This window comes from Dipodomys spectabilis, unplaced genomic scaffold (genome assembly GCF_019054845.1).
Source record: "Dipodomys spectabilis isolate Male_0828 unplaced genomic scaffold, ASM1905484v1 ptg000085l, whole genome shotgun sequence".
Taxonomy (NCBI): Eukaryota; Metazoa; Chordata; class Mammalia; order Rodentia; family Heteromyidae; genus Dipodomys; species Dipodomys spectabilis.
In genome coordinates, this window is record NW_024870762.1 from 1,284,115 (window position 1) to 1,307,438 (window position 23,324).

Below are 23,324 nucleotides of genomic sequence, written 5' to 3' on the forward strand. Positions count from 1 at the left end.
GCTGAAAGTCACTAGAAGCAAAGCAAGAAATCAACTGCAAATAAAATCAATACAGTTCAGTGGTGTATAGTAAATCGGGGGTGTCCTGGAGCAGGTAAGCTTCCACAGACAAGGAGGATGTGAATTAGCACGCGGGAGGAATGGAACATCAGTAAGAATTAACTGCCAGTGTGTCTTGTGTTTAGGTGAAGTGGGAGACAGATGGGGGCAATGTTACAGACCCTTGTTCTCTAGAAGGATCTCCTCGGATGTGGTAGAGTGTGGAACACACCTAGAAACAGTACACTGCAATGACTCCATGGCACTTCGGCAAGCTGATCCCACACACAAGGTCACATGGGTTTTTACCACTCCATGTACAGTAAGCGGAAGTGGTTAAGGAATGTCATAAATTCTAAAGGACTGAAAATATGGACGGCCCAGGCTGAGCTGCATCCTCAATGTCTAGAGCATGCAATGGGCCAGCTTAGAGACATAAAAACATACACCGAATCTAAAGCCTCAGGGAGCGCCTTAGCATTTCTGAGTTACTTCAAATTTTAAGTTTTGTCTCTAATAAAGGGAAGTACCCTGTCAGCAACGCTTTTAACAAGGGTCACATGAAAGAACACAAGTCCAGGCACCTGTACAGCAGGTGTTCTTGTTCCTTCACTTACAAAATCAGAACTGTAATCATGTATGTTCTCAAGTCTACTTAAAATCAGCTACGCAGCCCTATACTCAATGATTGTACTCCAGGTCCTGTAGCTCAAGCTGAGAACTGCAGACAACATGGTCCCTGTGCTGTAAGTGCTCATGCTCTGGGAGGAAGGACAGCCATAGAAAGGAGAGTTTCAATATGCTCTGAGAAATGTATGGCCAGAAGCCAACCAGAGACCCCAGAGAAGACTTCTGAGCAGTCTTGGGAAGAAATCGCCAGATGGAGAAATGTTTTGTTAAAAAAAAAAAAAAGACACCCAGGTTTCGTGAGGGTATCTGATGAGGAACATGTGTAGACACGCACTGAACCTTGTCTGCCTCTCCTGTACCTCACCCTGACCTTGATGTTCCAATGCCAGTTCTTCAGAACTTGAAAATGGAGCTGCTTCTGGAGGAAGCAAGGGGCTGGAAAGCCTAAGCCATCATAGTTGAATATGTGAAGAGCTGGCCTGCAGAAGAGGAGACGCACATCATAGGTGAGAGCCAGTTTTGGTTCAGTGGAAAAAGCACCTAGTCAGTTGCAGCTGCCCAAGAAGAAATGGCATTCTCCCTAACCAATTGCTAGGTCAACCAACAGAGGGTTTCTACAGTTCCTTAATTAAGTGCGTGTACTTTTTAGATCAGAGTGGTAGGTTTGTGAAGCTGGTGACAGCAGTTACACACAGGTTTGTGAACTTACTGCCTTTGTGACCTCCAAACAGACCATCTTATTAATGCCCGTGATAAATCACAGGTTTCACTTATGCAAATACAGCTTTCCTCAAAATTGAGTAATTGAAGCCATAGTCATACCGAAGAACAAATTAAATCAAGTAGAAATGCCACCCATCTGATGTCTTATCTGATTTTTTCCTTCTACCAATAAAAATTCAAGGCAGATACAAACTCAAGGCAGATGCAAGTATATAAAAATAATACAGTAATATTAATTTCTCTATACACATCTTATTTCTTCAGTCAAATATTCTATTAGGAAACCCTGAGGTTGCCCTTGCACTTTGAGCCTCAGAAATTTACTTGGGGACTAGCCCAGACATTCCTCTTGCTAGGAGACGTGGCCAGACTTGCCCTCAAATATTACTCTGGAAAGGTCTCCTGCCACGCCACCACATTTTACGGACTTTTATTTTTCCTGGTATGTTCTGTGATGAGGGCCAATCAGAGATCACATACTCTAGGCCACCACATGATTTGACTTGTGAGAAATTCAGAATCTGATAGGAAAGAGGAGACCAGTGTGAGAAAAGCTTGTGTTAAACCAATGCTCAGAGGCAAACGATTCTAAGTGGAAGAAGAAGAAGTTGACGAGTTCTACAGAAGTTGTTGTGCTGAAAGCTTACTCCCCAGATTTATACTTTAAAGGTATCTGGAGGTAATCAGGGCTAGATGAGGTCATGAAGTGGGGCTCCTCTTGATGGAGCCAGAGGCTTTGTCAGGAGAGGGGGCTGGGGTGGTTGCCTTGCTCTGTCATGCCTTGTGATGCTGTCCACCATGTTAGGCACTAGAGCTCTGAACTTCTCAGTCTCCAGAACCATGAGCCAAACAAACTTCTTTATAAGTTTCCAGTCACAGAGATTTTGTTATGTCAATGGAAATGAACTGAGATAACTAGAACACAGAATGGGAGATCTACTCCAAATTTCTAGTCATTGACTTTAGTCATAAATTACCGGTGTGTTTCTTATGACAGAATGAATCTATTAACTATACAGTATATCAAACTGTGGAATACATTACCATTACCTAAAAGAAGGAGCACACCCTTCTTCCTATTGACTCTGAAGCCGGAGCCAAAACCATGCTCTCAGAAGCACTGCTTAAGGAGAACTGCAGTAAGAATGTATTGGAAGGACCGAAGAATACTATTAGCAGATATCTTCATATAATGTGCTAAATACAAGTTAGCTTAAGCAACAGACTGAAGCATCTCTTTTGGGAAAACCTCATGCACAACTACTATTATTTTAGGAGAAAAAATCCAAATCTAATCACTTTGACAAAAACACTTAATAGTCCTGGTTATGATACTTTGCTGCCAGACTCCATAAAGACTCCAAATCTAAATACAGTTTTGGAGGCTAAAAAAAGAGGTTAATGGGCTTGGGGATTTCGCTCAGTGGAAGAGCACTTGCGTGGCAGGTGCAAGGCCCTGAGTTCAGTCTTCAGCTCTAGGGGGGGAAGGAAGAGGTTGAGGAATTAAGCTGTATTAGTTTAGAGCAAAGACCAGGAGACACGAATAATTCAGAACAGATATGCTTGTTCCATGTACACAACAGAGCAGGAAGCTGTGGCAGGAGGTGTAATTAGTGGGGAGGACGTGGCGGGAGGTGAGTTAGTGGGGAGGGAGGACGTGGTGGGAGGTGAGTTAGTGGGGAGGACGTGGCAGGAGGTGAGTTAGTGGGGAGGGAGGACGTGGCAGGAGGTGAGTTAGTGGGGAGGACGTGGCAGGAGCTGAGTTAGTGGGGAGGGAGGACGTGGCAGGAGGTGAGTTAGTGGGGAGGGAGGACGTGGCAGGAGGTGTAATTAGTGGGGAGGACGTGGCGGGAGGTGAGTTAGTGGGGAGGGAGGACGTGGCGGGAGGTGAGTTAGTGGGGAGGGAGGACGTGGCAGGAGGTGAGTTAGTGGGGAGGACGTGGCAGGAGGTGTAATTAGTGGGGAGGACGTGGCGGGAGGTGAGTTAGTGGGGAGGGAGGACGTGGCAGGAGGTGAGTTAGTTGGGAGGGAGGACGTGGCAGGAAGTGAGTTAGTGGGGAGGGAGGACGTGGCGGGAGGTGAGTTAGTGGGGAGGGCGTGGCAGGAGGTGAGTTAGTGGGGAGGGAGGACGTGGTGGGAGGTGAGTTAGTGGGGAGGACGTGGCAGGAGGTGAGTTAGTGGGGAGGGAGGACGTGGCGGGAGGTGAGTTAGTGGGGAGGGAGGACGTGGTGGGAGGTGAGTTAGTGGGAAGGGAGGATGTGGCAGGAGGTGAGTTAGTGGGGAGGGAGGACGTGGTGGGAAGTGAGTTAGTGGGGAGGGAGGACATGGCGGGAGGTGAGTTAGTGGGGAGGACGTGGCAGGAGGTGAGTTAGTTGGGAGGGAGGACGTGGCGGGAGGTGAGTTAGTGGGGAGGACGTGGCGGGAGGTGAGTTAGTGGGGAGGGAGGACGTGGCGGGAGGTGAGTTAGTGGGGAGGGAGGACGTGGTGGGAGGTGAGTTAGTGGGGAGGGAGGACGTGGTGGGAGGTGAGTTAGTGGGGAGGACGTGGTGGGAGGTGAGTTAGTGGGGAGGACGTGGCAGGAGGTGAGTTAGTGGGGAGGGAGGACGAGGTGGGAGGTGAGTTAGTGGGGAGGGAGGACGTGGCAGGAGGTGAGTTAGTGGGGAGGGAGGATGTGGCGGGAGGTGAGTTAGTGGGTAGGACGTGGCGGGAGGTGAGTTAGTGGGGAGGGAGGACGTGGCGGGAGGTGAGTTAGTGGGGAGGGAGGACGTGGCAGGAGGTGAGTTAGTGGGAAGGGAGGATGTGGCGGGAGGTGAGTTAGTGGGGAGGGAGGATGTGGCGGGAGGTGAGTTAGTGGGGAGGACGTGGCGGGAGGTGTTAGTGGGGAGGGAGGACGTGGCAGGAGGTGAGTTAGTGGGGAGGGAGGACGTGGTGGGAGGTGAGTTAGTGGGGAGGACGTGGTGGGAGGTGAGTTAGTGGGGAGGGAGGATGTGGCAGGGAGGTGAGTTAGTGTGAAGGGAGGACGTGGTGGGAGGTGAGTTAGTGGGGAGGGAGGACGTGGCAGGAGGTGAGTTAGTGGGGAGGGAGGACGTGGTGGGAGGTGAGTTAGTGGGGAGGACGTGGTGGGAGGTGAGTTAGTGGGGAGGGAGGATGTGGCAGGGAGGTGAGTTAGTGGGGAGGGAGGACGTGGCAGGAGGTGAGTTAGTCGGGAGGGAGGACGTGGCAGGAGGTGAGTTAGTGGGGAGGGAGGACGTGGCAGGAGGTGAGTTAGTGGGGAGGACGTGGCAGGGAGGTGAGTTAGTGGGGAGGGAGGACGTGGTGGGAGGTGAGTTAGTGGGGAGGGAGGACGTGGCAGGGAGGTGAGTTAGTGGGGAGGGAGGACGTGGCAGGAGGTGAGTTAGTGGGGAGGACGTGGCGGGAGGTGAGTTAGTGGGGAGGGAGGACGTGGCAGGAGGTGAGTTAGTGGGGAGGGAGGACGTGGTGGGAGGTGAGTTAGTGGGGAGGGAGGACGTGGCAGGAGGTGAGTTAGTGGGGAGGGAGGACGTGGTGGGAGGTGAGTTAGTGGGGAGGGAGGACGTGGCAGGAGGTGAGTTAGTGGGGAGGGAGGACGTGGCGGGAGGTGAGTTAGTGGGGAGGGAGGACGTGGCAGGAGGTGAGTTAGTGGGGAGGGAACGTGGCGGGAGGTGAGTTAGTGGGGAGGGAACGTGGCGGGAGGTGAGTTAGTGGGGAGGGAGGACGTGGTGGGAGGTGAGTTAGTGGGGAGGACGTGGCGGGAGGTGAGTTAGTGGGGAGGACGTGGCAGGAGGTGAGTTAGTGGGGAGGGAGGACGTGGCGGGAGGTGAGTTAGTGGGGAGGACGTGGTGGGAGGTGAGTTAGTGGGGAAGACGTGGCAGGAGGTGAGTTAGTGGGGAGGGAGGACGTGGCAGGAGGTGAGTTAGTGGGGAGGGAGGACGTGGCGGGAGGTGAGTTAGTGGGGAGGACGTGGCAGGAGGTGAGTTAGTGGGGAGGGAGGACGTGGCGGGAAGTGAGTTATTGGGGAGCGAGGACGTGGCAGGAGGTGAGTTAGTGGGAGGGAGGACGTGGCGGGAGGTGAGTTAGTGGGGAGGGAGGACGTGGCAGGAGGTGAGTTAGTGTGGAGGGAGGACGTGGCGGGAGGTGAGTTAGTGGGGAGAGGCCCCACAGGAACTGCCACAGGATTCAGAAATCCTCAGGAGGCTCTGCCTTTGAAGAGTGCAGGCGATACGTTAGTAGGCAAATATAACCTGGGAGAGTGACAACCGGCTACCTTTCTGCTTTCAGTCCTTTCTGAAATAAAGATGGGGTTGGGCTTTATGATGATACATGTATACAGGTGTGTGTACTTAGTTCTATCATGTAACCTTATAAAAGCACTGCTGAACCAAGACCTCCATTTTTACAGAGATGAAAACTCAAACTCTGAAGTAACTTTTTAAGGCTCTTCCAAACATGGTAGCATTTGGTCCTATCTACCTGTACATTTTTGTGATTTTTTTTCATTTAATTCAGACAAATCAGTCTCAGTATCGTTTGCTTTCACTGTTTCCATCAGAACAAGCTCTGAGGTTGTACGCTTCCTCCACTGCAGCCTAGACAGACAGAAGACATGTGACTAATGAAGAAAAGGAAAATGCTTTAATTGCAAACAGAAATGAATCTATGGAATGCCAAACTAATTCACTGACCTTCTATAGGCCTTTTGGTGAAAGTGTATGAACACTTCCCACATTTTCCTAAGTATTCATCAAACACAATCATTAAAATTTGCTGGGTGAGGGTCGGGGTTGTGATAGCTATGAACACCTACTCCTCTAAGTCTTATTTAATGGCTAGAGAGCGAAGGCTTTCCTCCAAAGAGTAAGGAAAGGCAAGGATGTCTCAACGACTCAGCCTTACAGCAGAGGCCCAATGAGGAGAAAAGGTAACAAGAGGTGCACAGGTCAGAAAAGAGTGGAACTGCCAGCATCTGCAGATCATGTGACTGTGGACAGAGATAAACTTAAGGGAGCTGGAGCCAGGTTGCAGAATGAAAGAATCTACTCTCTTTTCCTCGGTAGTACTGGCTTTGTAACACAAGCACTCTACCACTTGAGCTACGAAAGTCCACTTTTCACTTTAGTTATTTTCCAGATAGGATCTCATGCACTTGTCTGGCTCCAGGTATCAATCTTACCTCTGCTATACACATAGCTGGGATCAGAGATGCCCATCACCATACCCAGCTAGCTTTTTTTTTTTTTTGGTCAGTCATGGGGCCTGAACTCTGGGCCTGGGTGCTGTCCCTCAGCAATTCAGCTCAAGGCTAGCACTCTACCACTTGAGCCACAGCACCTCTTCCGGCTCTATTTTTGCTTATGTGGTGCTGAGGAATTAAACCCAGGGCCTCGTGCATGCAAGGCAAGCACTCTACCACTGAGCCACCTTCCCAGCCCCCCAAGCTTAATCCTGCTAATACTTTTGCCACGGCTGACCTTGGACTATAATATTCCCCTCTGTGTCTCCTGTACAGCAGGGATCACAGGTATACAACACCACCATACCCAGTGCAATCAACTATTCTAAAAGGCAGTAAATGTGGTATATCCATTCAATGCAGCAATGTCACAGAAAAATGAATTGCTGATGTATAACATCCTGGGGGACTCTCAACAACAGCATGCTGTGTCAATGTAAGGTTACATGCCACATGAATCCGCTGATAATAAAAGTTTAGAGAAAGCAAAACCGCAGCAACACAAAGCAATGTACACTGGCTGCCTCAGAATGGGCAGGAAGGTGCGGCAGCTCACTGAGAAGAGGAATAAAGGGTCTTTCTGAGAGGATGGAAGTAGCTTAAAATGGAACGGAGTGACCATCACATATAAATCCACTAAAACTCACTTAACTATAAAAATGAGTGAATCAATAGTAAAGCGTAGCTAATTTTTTTTTTTTTTTGCTGGGCAAAGAATTAGAATTAACAAACTTTACTACTGGAACAACGACGACAAAGTCACCAGCAATTCACTTCCTTTCACAATGATCTCCCCATGACTTCCATAAAGAAATGTGCTATGTGTGGCAGCTACCCAAAGAGCTTCCTACGAGTATGTGGACTGCAGAACCAGCTGCCAAGTCTACATCACTGGTACGGGTGGGGCTGTGGTGCCCGCTGAGCAGATGTCCCGAGCACCCTGCCTGGAGGGTGCTCTCCCTGCCACAGTCCTCTCTACAGACCTGACAGGGGACATACTGCAGCCTCAAGCTCCAGGATGGTGTGGCGCTAATAAGCTAACTACAGGGGATCTGTGTTCAGGAAAAGGCTTGATATGCTTTGCTCTAACATATGAAGGGAAATGAAAGTCGGGCAAGCAGAAGGACTTATCTACTTGATTTTAGACTATAATTCTTTTTTTAAATCAGTTGTGGGGCTTGAACTCTGGGCCTGGGTGCTGTCCCTCAGTTCTTCAGCTCAAGACTAGCACTCTACCACTTGAGCTACAGCACCACTTCTGGTTTTCTGGTAGTTTATTGGAGATAAGAGTCTCATAGACTTTCCTGTCTGGGCTGGCTTTGAACCACAATCCTCAGATCTCAGCCTCCTGAGTAGCTAGGATTACAGGCGTGAGCCACCGGTGCCCGGCTAGACTAGAATTCTTATAAGGACTAAATGGGAGATAAAATAAGCCTAATTATGTTTAGGAAAATGTTAAAACAACAAAAAAAAGCAGCATAGGAAATATTTTTTTTCTCAGAATTTACCTCAAGATTTTCAGTCTCCTTAGCTCTCTCATACAACCCTCACCAGAGAGATTTTTCCTTTTTGGTTTAAATTGGTTTCCCAGCACTCCTTTTGGGAGGAGTGGGATTTCTCTTTCTCTTGAGTCATAGGTAGTATATCTAAAGAATATAGGATCTAGCCGGGCACCGGTGGCTCACGCCTGTAATCCTAGCTACTCAGGAGGCTGAGATCTGAGAATCGCGGTTCAAAGCCAGCCCGGGCAGGAAAGACCGTGAGACTCCTATCTCCAATAAATCACTAGAAAACCGGAAGTGGCGCTGTAGCTCAAGTGGTAGAGTCCTCGCCTTGAGCTGAAGAGCTGAGGGACAGCGCCCAGGTCCAGAGTTCAAGTCCCATGACCGACAAAAAAAAAAAAAAAAAAAAAAAAAAGAATATAGGATCTAGGTGCAGGTGGCTTACACCTGTAATCCTAGCTACTCAGAAGGCTGAGATCTGAGGATCAAGGTTAGAAGCCAGCTCAGGGCAGTCTGTGAGACTCTTATCTGCAACTAACCACCTGAAAACCAGAAATGAAGCTGTGGCTCAATGGTAAGAGTGCTAGTCTTGAGTGAAAGAGCTCAGGAAACAGCACACCCAGGGCCTTAAGTTCATGCCTATGACTGACAAAAAAGACAAAGACGAAGAGGAGGAAGAGCAGGAGGAGGAGGAGGAGGAGGAAGAAGAAGTAGTTGTTGTTTCTGAAAGGCAGGGGTCCTGTGGAAGCGACTTTCTCTACACAACCCTACAGTCCAGTGGCAGCAGTGATATCACCCAATTGGCCAGATCAGTTTGGTTGTGATAAAGGGTCTCAGATGTTTCCATGTCAGCTTTGTCACTATAACAAAATACCTGAGATAAACACCCTCAGTCCATAAACAAGTTCAGTCCAAAGCAGATTAGTCTTGTCACTGGGGGCCTGCATCAAGGAATGCCTATTAGAGCAGAGCTGTTCACCTTATGGCAGATGAGAAGCAGACAGAGAAGGGCTGGGGACCCAGTAAGCCCATTCAAGGGCATGCGCCCAGGGTCCACTTTCTTCTATTAGGTCCTACCTGCTACACAGGTCTACTCTTCCTCCCAACAGCGCCATCAGCTGGGGCCGTGCCATCAGCATGTAAACCTTCAGGGGCCACTGAAGTCCACAGGGTTTTGAGAAATTCCAGTCTAGAACTCTGTCCAGAGAACAGTGAGGCTTTTCCAAGAGTAGTCTCGCTTTCTCTGTAGAGACAGAGCAGAATGCCGGGGCTCCCACTTGATGGGAGGCCTCGCAGTCACAGGGCTCCACTCTGCACTGCTTCACTAGTCAGACACTGTTTGTTCACTCAGAGTGCAGCCCCCTATAGTGGCAGTGGCAGCTGTGGCACTCAGTGAGTCAGCTTACATTTGTCTGAGATCATTTCTCTACAACTATCCAACAGCCTCCTTGGCTTCCCAGCACGCAGAACTTAAAAAAAAAAGTCAAGTTAGATCATATTGCAGATATTCAAAACCACTGAAGACTTCTTGCCAAAAACAACATCCAAATTCATCAGCCTGGAGCACTTGCCTCTCTCTAGTCATGAACCTGAAGCCCTTTCTCCCCTGTCCAGTCATCTGCCTTGAGTCCACCCCTCCCTACTAGTCAACAGCCTAGCACCCCCACTCCCAGATCACCAGCCCAGGATCCTCCCCTTCCCCCTAGCCACCAGCCTAGGATCCTCCCCTCCCTCCTAGCCACCAGCCTAGGATCCTCCCCTTCCCTCTAGCCACCAGCCTAGGATCCTCCCCTCCCCCCTAGCCACCAGCCTAGGATCCTCCCCTCCCCCCTAGCCACCAGCCTAGAATCTTCCCCTCCCCCTTGTCACCAGCCTAGAATCCTCCCCTCCCCCCTAGCCACCAGCCTAGAATCCTCCCCTCCCCCTTGTCACCAGCCTAGAACCCTCAACCTGAAGCCCTCCCCTTCCCCTCTAGTCATCAGCCTGAAGGCCTCCCCTACCCCTGTAGTCATCAGCCTGGAGCCCTTCCCTCCCTCTCTAGTCAAGAAACTAGAGCCCTCCCCTCTCTCTCCAGCAGCTCCTCCTCTGGACACTAGGGCTCCATACAGTTGCACAGAGGTCATTTCCAGCTGGGCCCAAGTATTTGTTTTCTACAACTAAAAAACATTCTTCCTTCAGAGCCCCAGCTGTAGAAGCCTATCCAGAACCTCCAGTGGGAGTGAATCTGTCTCCCATATCCTTTTAATACACAGCTTGCTTTGGTAAAGCTTTAATGAAAAGCCACTTGGCCATAGTGATTTTATGTATATTAGCACATGCTTCACTACTGAGTGCATACTAAAATCACCCTAGATCCAAAGACAAGGACCTGACTGCACAGCTTGGGAAAGGTGTAGTTTAAGGCATGTTGGAGCACCTCAGAGTGAGGAACTGCTGCTCCCACGCTTACTGACCCTCAAAATGGGAAGTGTGTCACAGGACACAGGAGCCAGCTTGCAGGCATTGCAATTTGGCTAGGCCTGGGGACAGTTGAGCAACAAAATAATTTAAGTATGGTATTGAACTATAAACCTCTACAAAAGAAAAATCTGTAACAGTAATAAATAAATGGGAAGGAGTGAGGCGTCACTTACATAGCTACACATCAAAAGCTAACTGCTAAGGATCACTGGAGCCCAAATAATCACTGTGGCTAGGCACAGCAGCTCAAGCCTATAATCCTAATGACTCAGGAAGCAGAGATCAGTTCCCGGACAGTCTAGGAGAAAAAGTGACTGAGATTCCATTTAAACCAATAAGCCAGTTATGGTGTATGACAGTAGTTCTGGCTACCCAGGAGGCCACAGGAAGGAGGACTGTGGCCTGAGACTGACCTTCAACAAAAACATTAAGACCCACACACCTGAAGAAAAAAAAACAAAACTAGAGTGTGGCTCAAGTGGCAGAGTTCCTGCTTAGCATGCATGAATCCTAAGTTCAAACCTAGTTGCTACAAAAACTTTTCTTTTAAATCACTATTTTGCAACCACCACAATAAAGGTAGGCTCAAGCAAGAACCATTAACGATGCTGAGTCTAGATGAAATGTTTTATGAGAAGGTTTTCAAAATGTGGTCCTAAGACCAGCAGTATCAACATTGCCTGGGGCTTGTTTTACTGAATCACACATCAGGAGTGGGGAGTGGTACCCAACTTCTGTGGGGTCTTTTTTAATTTTTTTGGAGGGGAGGTATAGCATTTTGTTTTAGTGGTACTGATGGTTGAACTCAGGGCCTTACACATGCTTGGCTGGTGCCAAGGTGAGCTACACCTCCTTCCTTTTGTGGCTATTTTTGACTTAGGGTCTCACTTCCTACACGGGCACACATTCATTGACTTAGGCTTTCACTGTTGATAAGATCACAGACACACACCACTACACATCTAGCTTTCCATCATGGTGGTAAGAGTTTCATGGATTTATCTGCCTATGGCTGGCCTGGAACTGCAATCCTCCTACCTTCAACCACTCACCTGAGCTTGAGATGGCAGGCATGTAACACTGAGCGAGATGGAGTCTCATCAACTTTTCTTTCTGGTGGCCTCATATTATGATATTGGCGTATTACAGGAGTGAACCATAAGCACCTGCCTCAGCAATCTGTTTTAAGACACACTCAAAGTGATTCTGATGTCCCTCACATTGAATCTGGACGGAGTTCCTAGATTCTGTATTTCCTCTATATTATAGAAGGAAAGTTCCTCTATTTCCTATAAAACCTAGCAAAACCGCTTTGGACACAGTCAACTCAATAAATACTTGCTGGACTTGGCTTGATAATGAATGACAGGGTAGAAAGGACCATAGAGGCAGATGAATACAATAAACTACTTCAGAGGTCACAGCTACAGCACACTGAGTTTCAAAAATGAAGAGGAAACTTACTTTGAAATCAATAAAGTCAGATTCCTCATGAGGTTAATAAAAACACTACTGTCCCAAAAGAGAGCATATCTGCTTATAGTTTATTAAGTCACTATCAACTGAAAATATGCTGAAACTTATGCAAGCTCTTAGAATGGTATAGCAATTAAAGCGCCATGCTGTGGGTATTACGCAAAATCTGCTTAGGGAAGACTGCAGTCATGTGGCTGAAATGTGGCCCAGGTCTGATGAGGATGGCCAGATTTCAGAAGCATGTCCTCTAGGTGGCATTTCAGGAAACAAGACTCCTACAAGGAGAATGAGCTGATCAATTTGCCTACTGAGTAGAAAATGAAACAAACACATTCATTTCGTGCAACTGTTTTCTACTGTGAGAAGTACTGAAGGTGCTCTGGGATGCAGGATGCCTTCCCGGCCTCACCATATGCCTTTCCTAATTGACACCCTGAAAGATTTCACAAGGAAAGGGTATTACTTTGGTATTGTTGACTTAAAGGTTATCTTGTCACAGAGAGGCAGAGGAAAATTCATCCTCAAAACTCACCTCCTTACTGACAATCCATGGAGTATGGTCTTGGCAATTAACAATTCCTATCACCTATAGCTGCTCCCTATGTGAGAAGGCTCAGAACTCGCCTTACAAATTGCTCTTTTGAAGATCAAAGGGAAGTGAGTGTGTCTGTGTGTGCTCTGGATGAGACTGTAATTTAATGGAATTTTTAGAGAAGGCTTTTCTGGCAGTGTTTGGATGACAGCCCCGGGGCGGAGGATTCAGGAGAGCTTGGCCACTCTTCCCTTTGGAGCTTCTTCCCTGCCTTTAATTGGCACCTCATTAGAAATTAATGAAAATGACATCCTCTGTTCTTCCTGCTCTAGGCATCGAATGCTACAAAAAGGCCCCATCACAATTCATAACACATTCAATTTATATAGCAATAGCTCTTAAGCATTATTTATGAGATGTGAATTTCTTGTCAGCAGTTAATAACCTGTATGGAGTGGAAGGGGAATGGAAGAAAAGATTGTGAATGCATATAAAAGAAAGATTTTCTGCGGTGAAGAAGTGTTCTGTTTGAGTTCAAACTACCTTCCTGAGTCTTCACTTTCAGTAGTAAATTACTGTGTTTTAACCCTCTAAAACCTTTCAGGGCAGTTAAGTATCTCTCTAACACTCCATGAATCCTCAAGGAAATAACCGTACAACTTACCCTTTCCAACAAGGCAGACAGGAGTGAGGAACACAAAAGCTATTTGTCAAAGAAAGTCCCGAAAATATAAGTTCCCATTGCTGTCCTTCATCTTTTAAAGTGTGACAGGGCGGCACCATCATTTTTTTAGGCACATGGTGAAAGACTCTCAGTGAGCCAAACTCCTAACTCTGTAGCAGGGCTTCATGTGAAGGAATTACAACAAACTCAGGGCTTTCTTCCTCAACAGAAAAGTCAAATCTTTCTCTATTTGCACCTTCAGAATTGCACAAGGTAAGGGAGTATATGTTAGATAAGTAGAAAAAAAAAATGCAAGTCTGTGCCAAGACCAGTAGACATTTAGCTCAGAGTCCAAAGGAGGCCATGGTAGATTACTGCCAAGCTGGTTTTGTTGAGGGCATGGGGTATTGTCTAACAACGATTTCTTGATTTTAGCTGGGTGCTAACACCTTAGGAAATGGGTTAGTTTGCATCAAAGCTGAAAGGTAAACTAGGAGATGTGTTACATTACTTCTGGATTACACACTACATTGTGAATTCTCACTGCTTGCCTAACAAGAGAAGAAGCATTCATCACTGCCAGAGGCAAGATAGCACATTTGGTGGACCAAATGCTTCATCTGCTATGGCAAATCCTGTGTAATACTGAGGCTTCAGTTACTTACACGAAGAAAACAGGAATGTAGATACTGAAAAATCTGACCATTTGAACTGAGGAACCACCAAAGACAAGAATTTGCAAGCCTCAAAGAACTGGAACCCCCCCCCCCCCCCCCGCTCCGCCCCTTTTTTTTGGTCATGGAGCTTTAACTCAGGGCCTGGGCACTATTCCTGAGCTTTTACGCTCAAGGCTAGCATTCTACCAATTTGAGTCACAGTGCTACCTCCAGTTTTCTGGTAGTTAACTGGAGATAAAAGACTTACAGACTTTTTACCTCATTGACTGGCTTCGAACTGTGATCCTCGGATCTCAACCTTCTGAGTAGCTAGGATTACAAGTATGAGGAAAAACTCTTCCATAGCTTCCTTGGCAAATTACAGTATCATGTCTTTGCTCTGCTTCACCAAGAACTTTAAAATTTTCTAAAATTCTCTTAGGGTTGAGCTAGAGTAAGGTGCCAGAACTGAGTGCTGGTGGCTCATGCCTATAATCTTAGGAACTCATGAGTCTGAAATCTAAGAATTGTGGTTTTAAGGCAGCTGGAGCAGGAAAGTCCATGAGACTTGATCTCTAATTAATCACCCAAAAGCTGGAATTGGAGCTGTGCCTAAAGTGGTAGAACATTAGCCTTGCACAAAAAAGCTCAGAGATAGTACCCAGGCCCTGAGTTTAAGCCCTAGGATTGGCACACACAAAAAATGAGGCACTGGCCCCCATACTACTCCATATATACAGACACAACTAGAATCTGCCAGCTCTGCTGACAGCCTCTGTTCCCACCCCTCATGTCAGTCCCTTCTTAACATCCTTCTGAAGCTTGAATGAATGCCCTAGAGGAAATGCTTCTCTGACCTCCACTGCATCTGTTCCTGCAGCTGAACCTGTACTCTTAACCCGGTGGTGCCACACAGCAGTGTGTGACAAAGGGACTGGTGCTCATGCTGGGAAGATGCTACAACCTAGTTACCAGGAGTAGCCAGTCCAGCTGCCCTGCCTTGTGATTTCCAAAATTGACAGGTAAATGAGGAGCAACTGACTCAACAAAGACTTCCTCTCCAGAAGACAGATGCAGGAAATGAAACTTTATTACTCCAGTAATAGTGCTATTCCATGACTGTTTCAGAGAAGCTAGTTTCACAGAAGTTAGGTCCAGGTTCAAAGGACACTCCACTGACCAATTTAATAATAGAAAGTAAAAAATAGGCCAAGAAAACTAAAATAACATGGGTCCCAAGTTTCACCTCTACGTGATGCAATGCATGTGGTCAAGAGGTGAGGAAGAACTGACCTAAGTTTTGTTCCAGGGCAAGTAAGCATAAAGTAAGCACACTCCTGTGCAGCCATCTTGAGGTGTTATTACACTTGAGAACTGAGTAGGAGCAGTTGTAATAAGTTATTACAACTGTTAACTCCTCCCATGAATTAAGATTCATAAAAAATTTCCAATCACACTTTAATTTTAAAAGGATATGAAGGGAAATCTCTTATTTATTATAAACAGGAAGAACTCATTTAGAATTAACATCTGAATTTTAGGGTATATGTCACAAAATTTTGCTGGTTTGGTTAATGTGTAAAATCGTGAGTGGAAAGGAGTTAGTGCGTGAGCAGTAGGGACAGGCTGTGATAATGTAACTTAGAACAGTTGTGGGAGAAAATAAATAGAAGTAAGAACCCAATGCTCCTGGCTTCTCAAGCTCTAACCCCACAGCTTTCAAGACAGGAACGAAGGGCTGTGTTAGAGTACCATAAGGGAAGATGCTTACCACAGCGACACGATCCTAATTCCTGCTGCACCAGCTCCAGTTTGGTTTGGCACTGGAAGCACCGACGCCGACTCTTCTGTTTAGACCGGCTGGCTTCCTCAGCCCGTTCAGTCCTCTCCAGTAGTCGTGGCCGCTTCACTGGTGAAGCCTCATTCTCAGACTGTGAATCTGACCAAAAAACACATGTGGGGATCAGGGTTAGTGTTCTGCCTTGCAAGCACAACTGACTAATTACTGCCAATGCTGTCTCCTGGCCAGGCTGCTGCCCCTGTGGCCCATGAGAGCTGGTTTTACTTGTCTGGTTTATATTATGCCAACTATAACAAGCTTGTACCTTTAGAGCAGATTTCTGTAAGTCAGGCCTGGGCCGGAAAAAAAAGGTTGAGATGGCTCACAAAAATCAATTCTAAATTATTGTTTTAAAGAACAGTCTAGTTTGAAGAAGGAGACATTACAGCTGGAAATGAAATCTTCTCTTTGTTGGTACTCATGCTTCATTGGACTCCAGATACTGGAAGTGACTGTATCTAATTTGATTTATTTTACTTCTTGAGAAAGGCTAGTGTGGAACACACTATATGTAGCTGGGCTGGCCGCAAGCTCTTGAGTTAGCCTTCTGAATGTGAGATTGCAGGTGTGTACCAGCACACCCAGCTCCTAGAGTAGCTTTTTATCAGTAGGCTTAACATAATTCTATACCCCAAACCAGTGTTGTTGTTTTTTTAATGACGAGTAACCTTGTCTAGTAAACTCACTCAGGTTTCTAGTAAACTCAGAAGAAGGTTCTAATATTGAAAATAAGTCAGCCTTTTTTAAGAGTGAGGAAGTATCATTGCTTGTTCACAAACTAGCACTATGGGGTGGCACCACAACACTAAAGGCTGTGCCACAAGAGGAGGTGGAAGGAGATGTAATATATGATCATTTGTGCCCATAATAAGCTAAGACACTACAATGCATGTAGTGTTCATGTTACAGGCTTGTTGTAAGTTGCTTTCAAAAGAAGGGGTGGCAGTATCTGGAGCTCTATATGCCTATGAAAGCTGGCACTGACAGCATGGCAGGGCTGCCAAGTGGTGTGTGCTAAGTTGCCTCTAGTAAAGAATCTCTATGACGATCTTCAGAGTCTACTACTCCTCACCTCTCCATCACCAGGCCTTAGCCCAGGCCAAAACCACCTCTGCCATCTTGTATAACAGGAGCCACTTAATTGATCTTCCTGCTCATCTATCTGTCCCCAACTGTCTATTTCCCACATACCAGCCAAGTGACCCCAGTTAAACCACAGTATTTCCCAGTTTAAAATCTTCTTGCTCTCCTCTTCTAGGGTGAAAAGCCAAATACTTGCTATGACCCTCAAAAGACTTGGACAATGTGCTTTCCTGCATCTCTCTCACAACTCTCAGGCAGCTTTCTCCCTCTGCTCTTTCTCTTGCCATCACACTACCTCAAGACAATTGCATCTTCTGTTTTCTCTCTCTCCTGTGGACACTATTCATACAGATCTTTGTGGGATTCCATTTCCTGTAAGTCTCTGCCCCACAGTCAAATCATCAATGAAGATTCCTTCTGGATCATCATCTCTAGACCACCCTACCCTTTTTCTCATAGCATTCTCCCTCCTCTTTCCCCACAGCATTTATCCCTTGTGACAGTTAATCTAGAGTATCAACTTGATTGGATTGAGAAATGCCTAGAAGATTAGTGAAGCACACTTCTGCATATGTGAGAGTATTTCCAGAGAGGATTAGATCATAAATGCTCTGATCTAATTAATGCTTTAATCTATTGATGGATTCAAAGTTCGAGCAGACAGACTGTTCAAAGACTGGCTGAAGGAAACAGGTCACTAGAGACATGCCTTGGGGCACCCTGGCCCCTTCCTGTAATGACTCCTGCTTCCTGTCTACCATGATGGGGGCTGCTCTGCATCATCATGCCCTCCCCACCACGAGGGAAACACGATGTCTGAAACCTTGAGCACAACAAATCTCTCCTTCCTTCTGTGTGTCTATCATCTGTGTGTACCTTCCATCTGTGTGTCATTGTGACAACTTAAAAAACTGGCTACCATATTATCTCCTAGGAGAAAATAAACCCTTGAAGGGCAGAAAATCTCACCTGCTTTTGTTCAGTGAGTGCTTGCCCCACCTCACTCCCTACCCCCGCCCCACATAAACATCATTCCTCAACTCAGTATTTCCACAATGACTGCATCTGGTCCTGGGTCTTCTACTTTAAGTACCTTGAGTGAGAAGCAGCAGCATGTTGATACAGAAGGCTGTCTGACATCTTTTCCTAGCCCTCCCTCTCTATGAACCAGGACAGTTCACTCATCGCTTCAACCCCACCACGTAGTGCACTGGCATATAGAGACCATGCACCATTCTTGGCAACTGCAAACTTCATTTGTCATCTCATTTAATTCTTGCAGTCCTGTGTGACGTTTCCCCCAATACAAATCAACTAAATAAGGCTTTTGATGAAAACAGCTGAAACTAGGATCAGCCTCTTTCCTACTCTGCTGAGGGAAGAAGCTGTCCGGACCTAGTCTGTGTGGCGACTGAAGTGGCCTGGCACACCAGACCCACCCCCCTTCCTCCACAAGAGGAACAGACAACAATCTAAATGTAAATCATCACAAAGCAGCCGGCCAAAAGGGATTCACCTTGTATGAGCCACACTGGTCTCCCGAGGATTCTTTTAAAAAGACCTGCAATGGCACTGTTTGTATAATAACTTTATTTAGACACGCCAATCCTTTTTTTGTATGTATGATGGTCCTAGAGCTTGAAACTCAGGGTCTGGGCACTGTACCTGAGCTTTTTTATTTTTTTTTGGGTCCGGTCGTGGGGTCTGAACTCTGGGCCTTGGCGCTGTCCCTCAGCTCTTCAGCTCAAGGCTAGCACTCTACCACTTGAGCCACAGCGCCACTTCCGGCTTTTTTCTTTTTGCTTATGTGGTGCTGAGGAATCGAACCCAGGGCCTCGAGCATGCAAGGCAAGCGCTCTACCACTGAGCCAACTTCCCAGCCTGTACCTGAGCTTTTTTGTTCAAGGCTAGCCCTCTACCACTAGCACAGCTCTTTGGTGGTTAATTGGAGTTAAAAGTTTCACAGACATTCCTGACTGGGCTTTCTTCTAACCATGATCTTCAGATCTCAGCCTCCTGAAGTAGCTAGGATTAAAGGTCTGAGCCACTGGCATCTGGCTACACATACTTTGAAAAAATAATAATGACAGCTGGGTGCCGGTGGCTCACACCTGTAATCCTAGTTATGCAGGAAACAGATCTGAGGGTCATGGCCTGCCAGGGCAGGAAAGTCCATGAGACTCTTGTCTCCAATTAACCACCAGAAAACTGAAAGTGGCGTTGTGGCTCAAGTGGTAAAGTGTTTGCCTTGAGTTGAAGAGCTCAGGGACAGTGCCCAGGCCCAGAGTTCAAGCCCCACAACTGACAAAAAAAAAAAAAAACTAGTAATAACAAAAATTCTAGAGCCAAAACCCTAACCAATTTGGAGGAGTCTAAATATGAAGTAGTATCCTTACAAAATATTATCCTCCAACCTGGGATGAAAGGTAGTGGACCATCTAAGAGAGAGGTAGCAGAAAATGTCTCTGTTATTAATATTGTTAAAAGCTAGAGGGTCTTATACACGTATAATATGAAAAAAGAACCATTGCAGGCTTAGAGTTCATATTAAGTGTTCTTTCCATAAGTCTGGCCCAAACTGTCAAATGTACTGTCTACCCATGGTGCACCCACCACTGTCAAGACAAGGTAATTTAATTTCAGTGGCAATAATGCTGAGGAGGAAGGGAGAGAAAAATGAGAGGGCAATGCTACCTACTGTTACTTTCAAATAAGGAAGGGAGCGAGTGATTTTTTTTTTTAACTCTATGATTGGAAAAGAGAATCACATTCACATAAACATAATCATAATCCACCATCATCAAACAATCTTCTTTGATGGGATTTCCCCAAAATGAGGAGGCTTGTCTAGTTTTGACCTATTTTCCTCTCATTTTTCTAATCAGACCCTACCTGATTAAAGAGCATTAAATAAACACCAAAGAAAATCTGCATGGTCCCACGTTGAAATTTCCCCTTATCTATTCTACATTAATATAAAGTCTACCACATTATGGGCTGATGGTACACAACAGGCACTGACTATTCCTAAAGTAACAGGTCCCAAAAGAGCTTTCTGGTGCTGCCAACAGCTTCAGGCTTCACTGCGTTGGCTGTCCTCACAGAACCCCACTGAGTACCAGTTGTTCTCCAAGAGTCAATGCCCCAGCATCTGCACAAGCCTTCAACCAAAGGCATACGAGTATAGGCTCTGCTGCTAAGAGGATCTGTAGTTTTTATTTTCCCTTAGCACCAAGGAACCGCCTGGACATTAAAAGATTCATAGCTTTTAAGCTTTGGAATATGCCACTTAGATTTCACTCGGATGGTCTGTATTAGAGGGAGAAATCTTCCAGACCCACCCGGGAAGGTGACTGTGCCATAGGTAGCTTCTTGATGAGGCAAACCATTCTTTGGCATTTTCTCACAAGTCAATTCTGTGTTTTAGTTAGAAGCTAATGAAATAAATAGCAGTCTATAGGACCATCATGTCTGTGTAAGAAATTTATATCTCCTCTGTTAATTACTTAATGAAACCTTGTGCCATGGAGTGAGTTTCTTAAATAAGAGAAACAGATGTCCAGGGCCAGGATTGTAATTGCATAATAATGAACTGAATAAATAATTCAACTATTCAATTATAAATTTAATGTCAATTAGAACAAGACAACCAGAAAAAGATCCAAACATGGCTAGCATTAAAGAAATCATCTACTGTTCATACTAGAATAAATTAGATGTTGAGTATTTAAATTTTGCTTACAAATATCACTTGCATTACCTTGAAGCCTTTTCTATTTACTAAAATAATTTCAGAAAACACCTAATTAATATACTTTCACCCTCTTAACTTGGGAGGTAAGGGTTAAATGTAGAGAGCAAGGTGAGCAGAAATAACTCTCATATGCAGCTTTAACTGTCAGAAGAAACAAGTCTTTGCAAGGAGCATGCTCATTAGCAGCAGGAGGACTGTAGTGGCAAGCTAGAGACTGTTCCCACCCCAGGAGTTGAGAGTGACTTCTAATTAAGGTCCTTCATAAAGAGCCAACAAAGCAGATTTCTTCCAGTATGCTTTCTCTTGAGAATATAATCTAGTCTGGGTATACCCACACACGCTGCTGCACTCCCAAGCTAGGTTCTTAGCTAGGACCCCTCCCTCTCTACCAAGGTTTAACAGGATGACAAAGATATCATATCACCTCTTCTAAGGAAAATATTAAGAAAAAGTCTTTTATTTGTGTCAGCAACCACTGCTTAATGTGTAACAGAAAACAAACACAATGATTTAAAAAAAAATAATCTTCTGAGAGAGAAAATCTTCTAATTATATGTTCCTTGCCAAATGCAACAGAAAAAAAACCCTAAAAAACTAGTGTTAAGACTTTCAATTTAGGAACACATTTTAGCTGGAAAGCTTCACTGGAGACAACAAACAGAGCTACTTCTTCTAAAATTCTGTTTTGTCTCTGACAGAAATTCACATTTGTTCCTTACTGTCACTGTTCTTGTCTTTATTCCTCATGTTCTCTCCTGAAAATTTCCAAATAAACTGTGTCAGACCTGTCAGTGCTGCATCCCAATCTCTCTTAATCTCCTGTCACCGTGAGGCTGGCAGCTAGCACATCCCAGGCTGCTAACCAGGGCTGTGGACTGTGACATCTCAGGTGGGCGCCGAGCTCTCTGTACAAGCCCATACTCAATATAGAACAGGAGAGTGGGAGAAGAAAACCGGCAACAAAGCTTTTCTATTCCCTTCACCTACACCTTCCCTGACTTCTACGAAAGAAAGATGAATCTGTTTAATCTCAGGCTCTATGACAGCTTTTGAGGTATTCAATCAGATTTTTAGAACCTATCAGAGTCTCTTGACAGATTGACATTTATGATCTTGACAGCCTGTGCAAACATCAGTAAGAACAGTAATTAACAAACCCTCACAACGTATCACTGCTCTCTCCTTCCACCATTTAAAAGAACCTTAAGCTGCTAAAACATTTGACCATGAAAAATACAACATTTCATTGGAAAAACTGATTTTAAAAATCTTGAAAGAAAACAACAACAACAGTGTTTTGTAGGTTTTTCTGTGTTTCCTTCCATGTTTGGCTTTCAGAGTATAAGGGGAGGGAAGGATTCATTCATCCTCTCCTGGCATTTTACTGAGTGCCACAAAGATACTAAAAACATTTTTTTTTGTCTAGGATTTTTTTCCTCCTTCTCTTTCTAATGACCCTAGAACATTTGTGGAATAATTAGTCTTTAGTTAACCCATTATGTGGACACAGAATGAGGTTCTGAAGGCTATTATTGTATTTTTGTGGGAAATGCAATCATCTTCATTTGACATGGAGATTGAGCTTAAAATACATGTAGATGCCAAGTCTTGGATCACAGCCATTTAAAGTCAGCTGTCTATAACCTGTGAGACAGAAAAATCCCTAAACACCAATCCCCTACTTCTCCAGCCCCATCCCTTTCCCCCACCTCCAAGTTACTTTCTCTTAACTTTCTCCTTTGCTATTAGAGATAGCTGAGAGTAGGCTGCTGCCTTACAATCTAGAGACTGAAAGAACTATGACTCTTCTCCCTGCTGGGAATACAATATGGAGATCGGGGATGGGGGAGAGAACAGGAGGGTGATTATCTTGAGAATACACCAAAGCTTTGGAGCTCTCTGTACTTCTTGGTGTGCTCAAAAAGAAAAAAAAAAGAGCTCTCATTACCTTACTCATGTAACTGTAACCCCTCTGTACAGCATCTTTACAATAAAATAAAATTAAAAAATAAGGCATCAAAATCTCCTAAGTGTCTGACTTTGTGCCTCATGACAGAAAAGCAGAAGCTACCACTTCCATGGGTAAACCCTCTTTCCTTGCAAATTTCCCCCTAGAAATCAAAACCAGGGCCTTGAGCATGCACAGGAAAGTACTCCAACTGGATATTTCCAGCCATCTAGACAAACTACCCCCAGAAGGTAGCTTAAATTATAGGAATAGAACACTCAGAAGTCACAAGTCATGATGACCTATGCCACAATGGTTGGGAATAGGGGCGTATGCCTGTCATCCACAGCAATGGGGGTAAGCACAGTAGAAAGATAGCAGCCCAGGCTAGCACAGGTATTAAGGGAAACAGGACTGGAGGTGTGACTCAGTGTTAGAGTGCATGCTTAACAGCATAAGGTCTCCCGATCAGTCCTCTCTACCACACAGAAAAAAAAAAAAAAAGAATTTTTTAAGAGAGAAAATAATTTCTAAGATTTTTCATTACTATATTCTTCCCGGTCCCTCTAACCCTCTGAATTTCTGTGAGCTGTAGTTATTTCATTGATATAAAATCAGTGTCTGTCTCCATCCTGCCTCCTCTCTTTTGCTATGCTCTTTGTACCATCTGTTATACCTTGGCCTTAACTCTTGGATTTAAGAGATGCTCATGTTATCTGGAAAAAAAAAATCCATCTACAAAATTTTTTACTGATTACATATAGGAATA

The 23,324-nt window shown here is 45.5% G+C and overlaps 1 protein-coding gene across 2 annotated transcripts in view; it reads right to left on the reverse strand.

Moving 5' to 3' along the window:
- Window positions 1–23,324, reverse strand: part of Zfand3 (zinc finger AN1-type containing 3) — a 196,221-nt gene that overhangs the window by 16,093 nt on the left and 156,804 nt on the right. For both annotated transcript variants that reach the window (XM_042684277.1, XM_042684276.1), the window contains one exon: window positions 15,702–15,869. In XM_042684277.1, coding sequence (XP_042540211.1) covers window positions 15,702–15,869 — 168 coding nt within the window. The remainder of the gene's footprint in view (window positions 1–15,701; window positions 15,870–23,324) is intronic.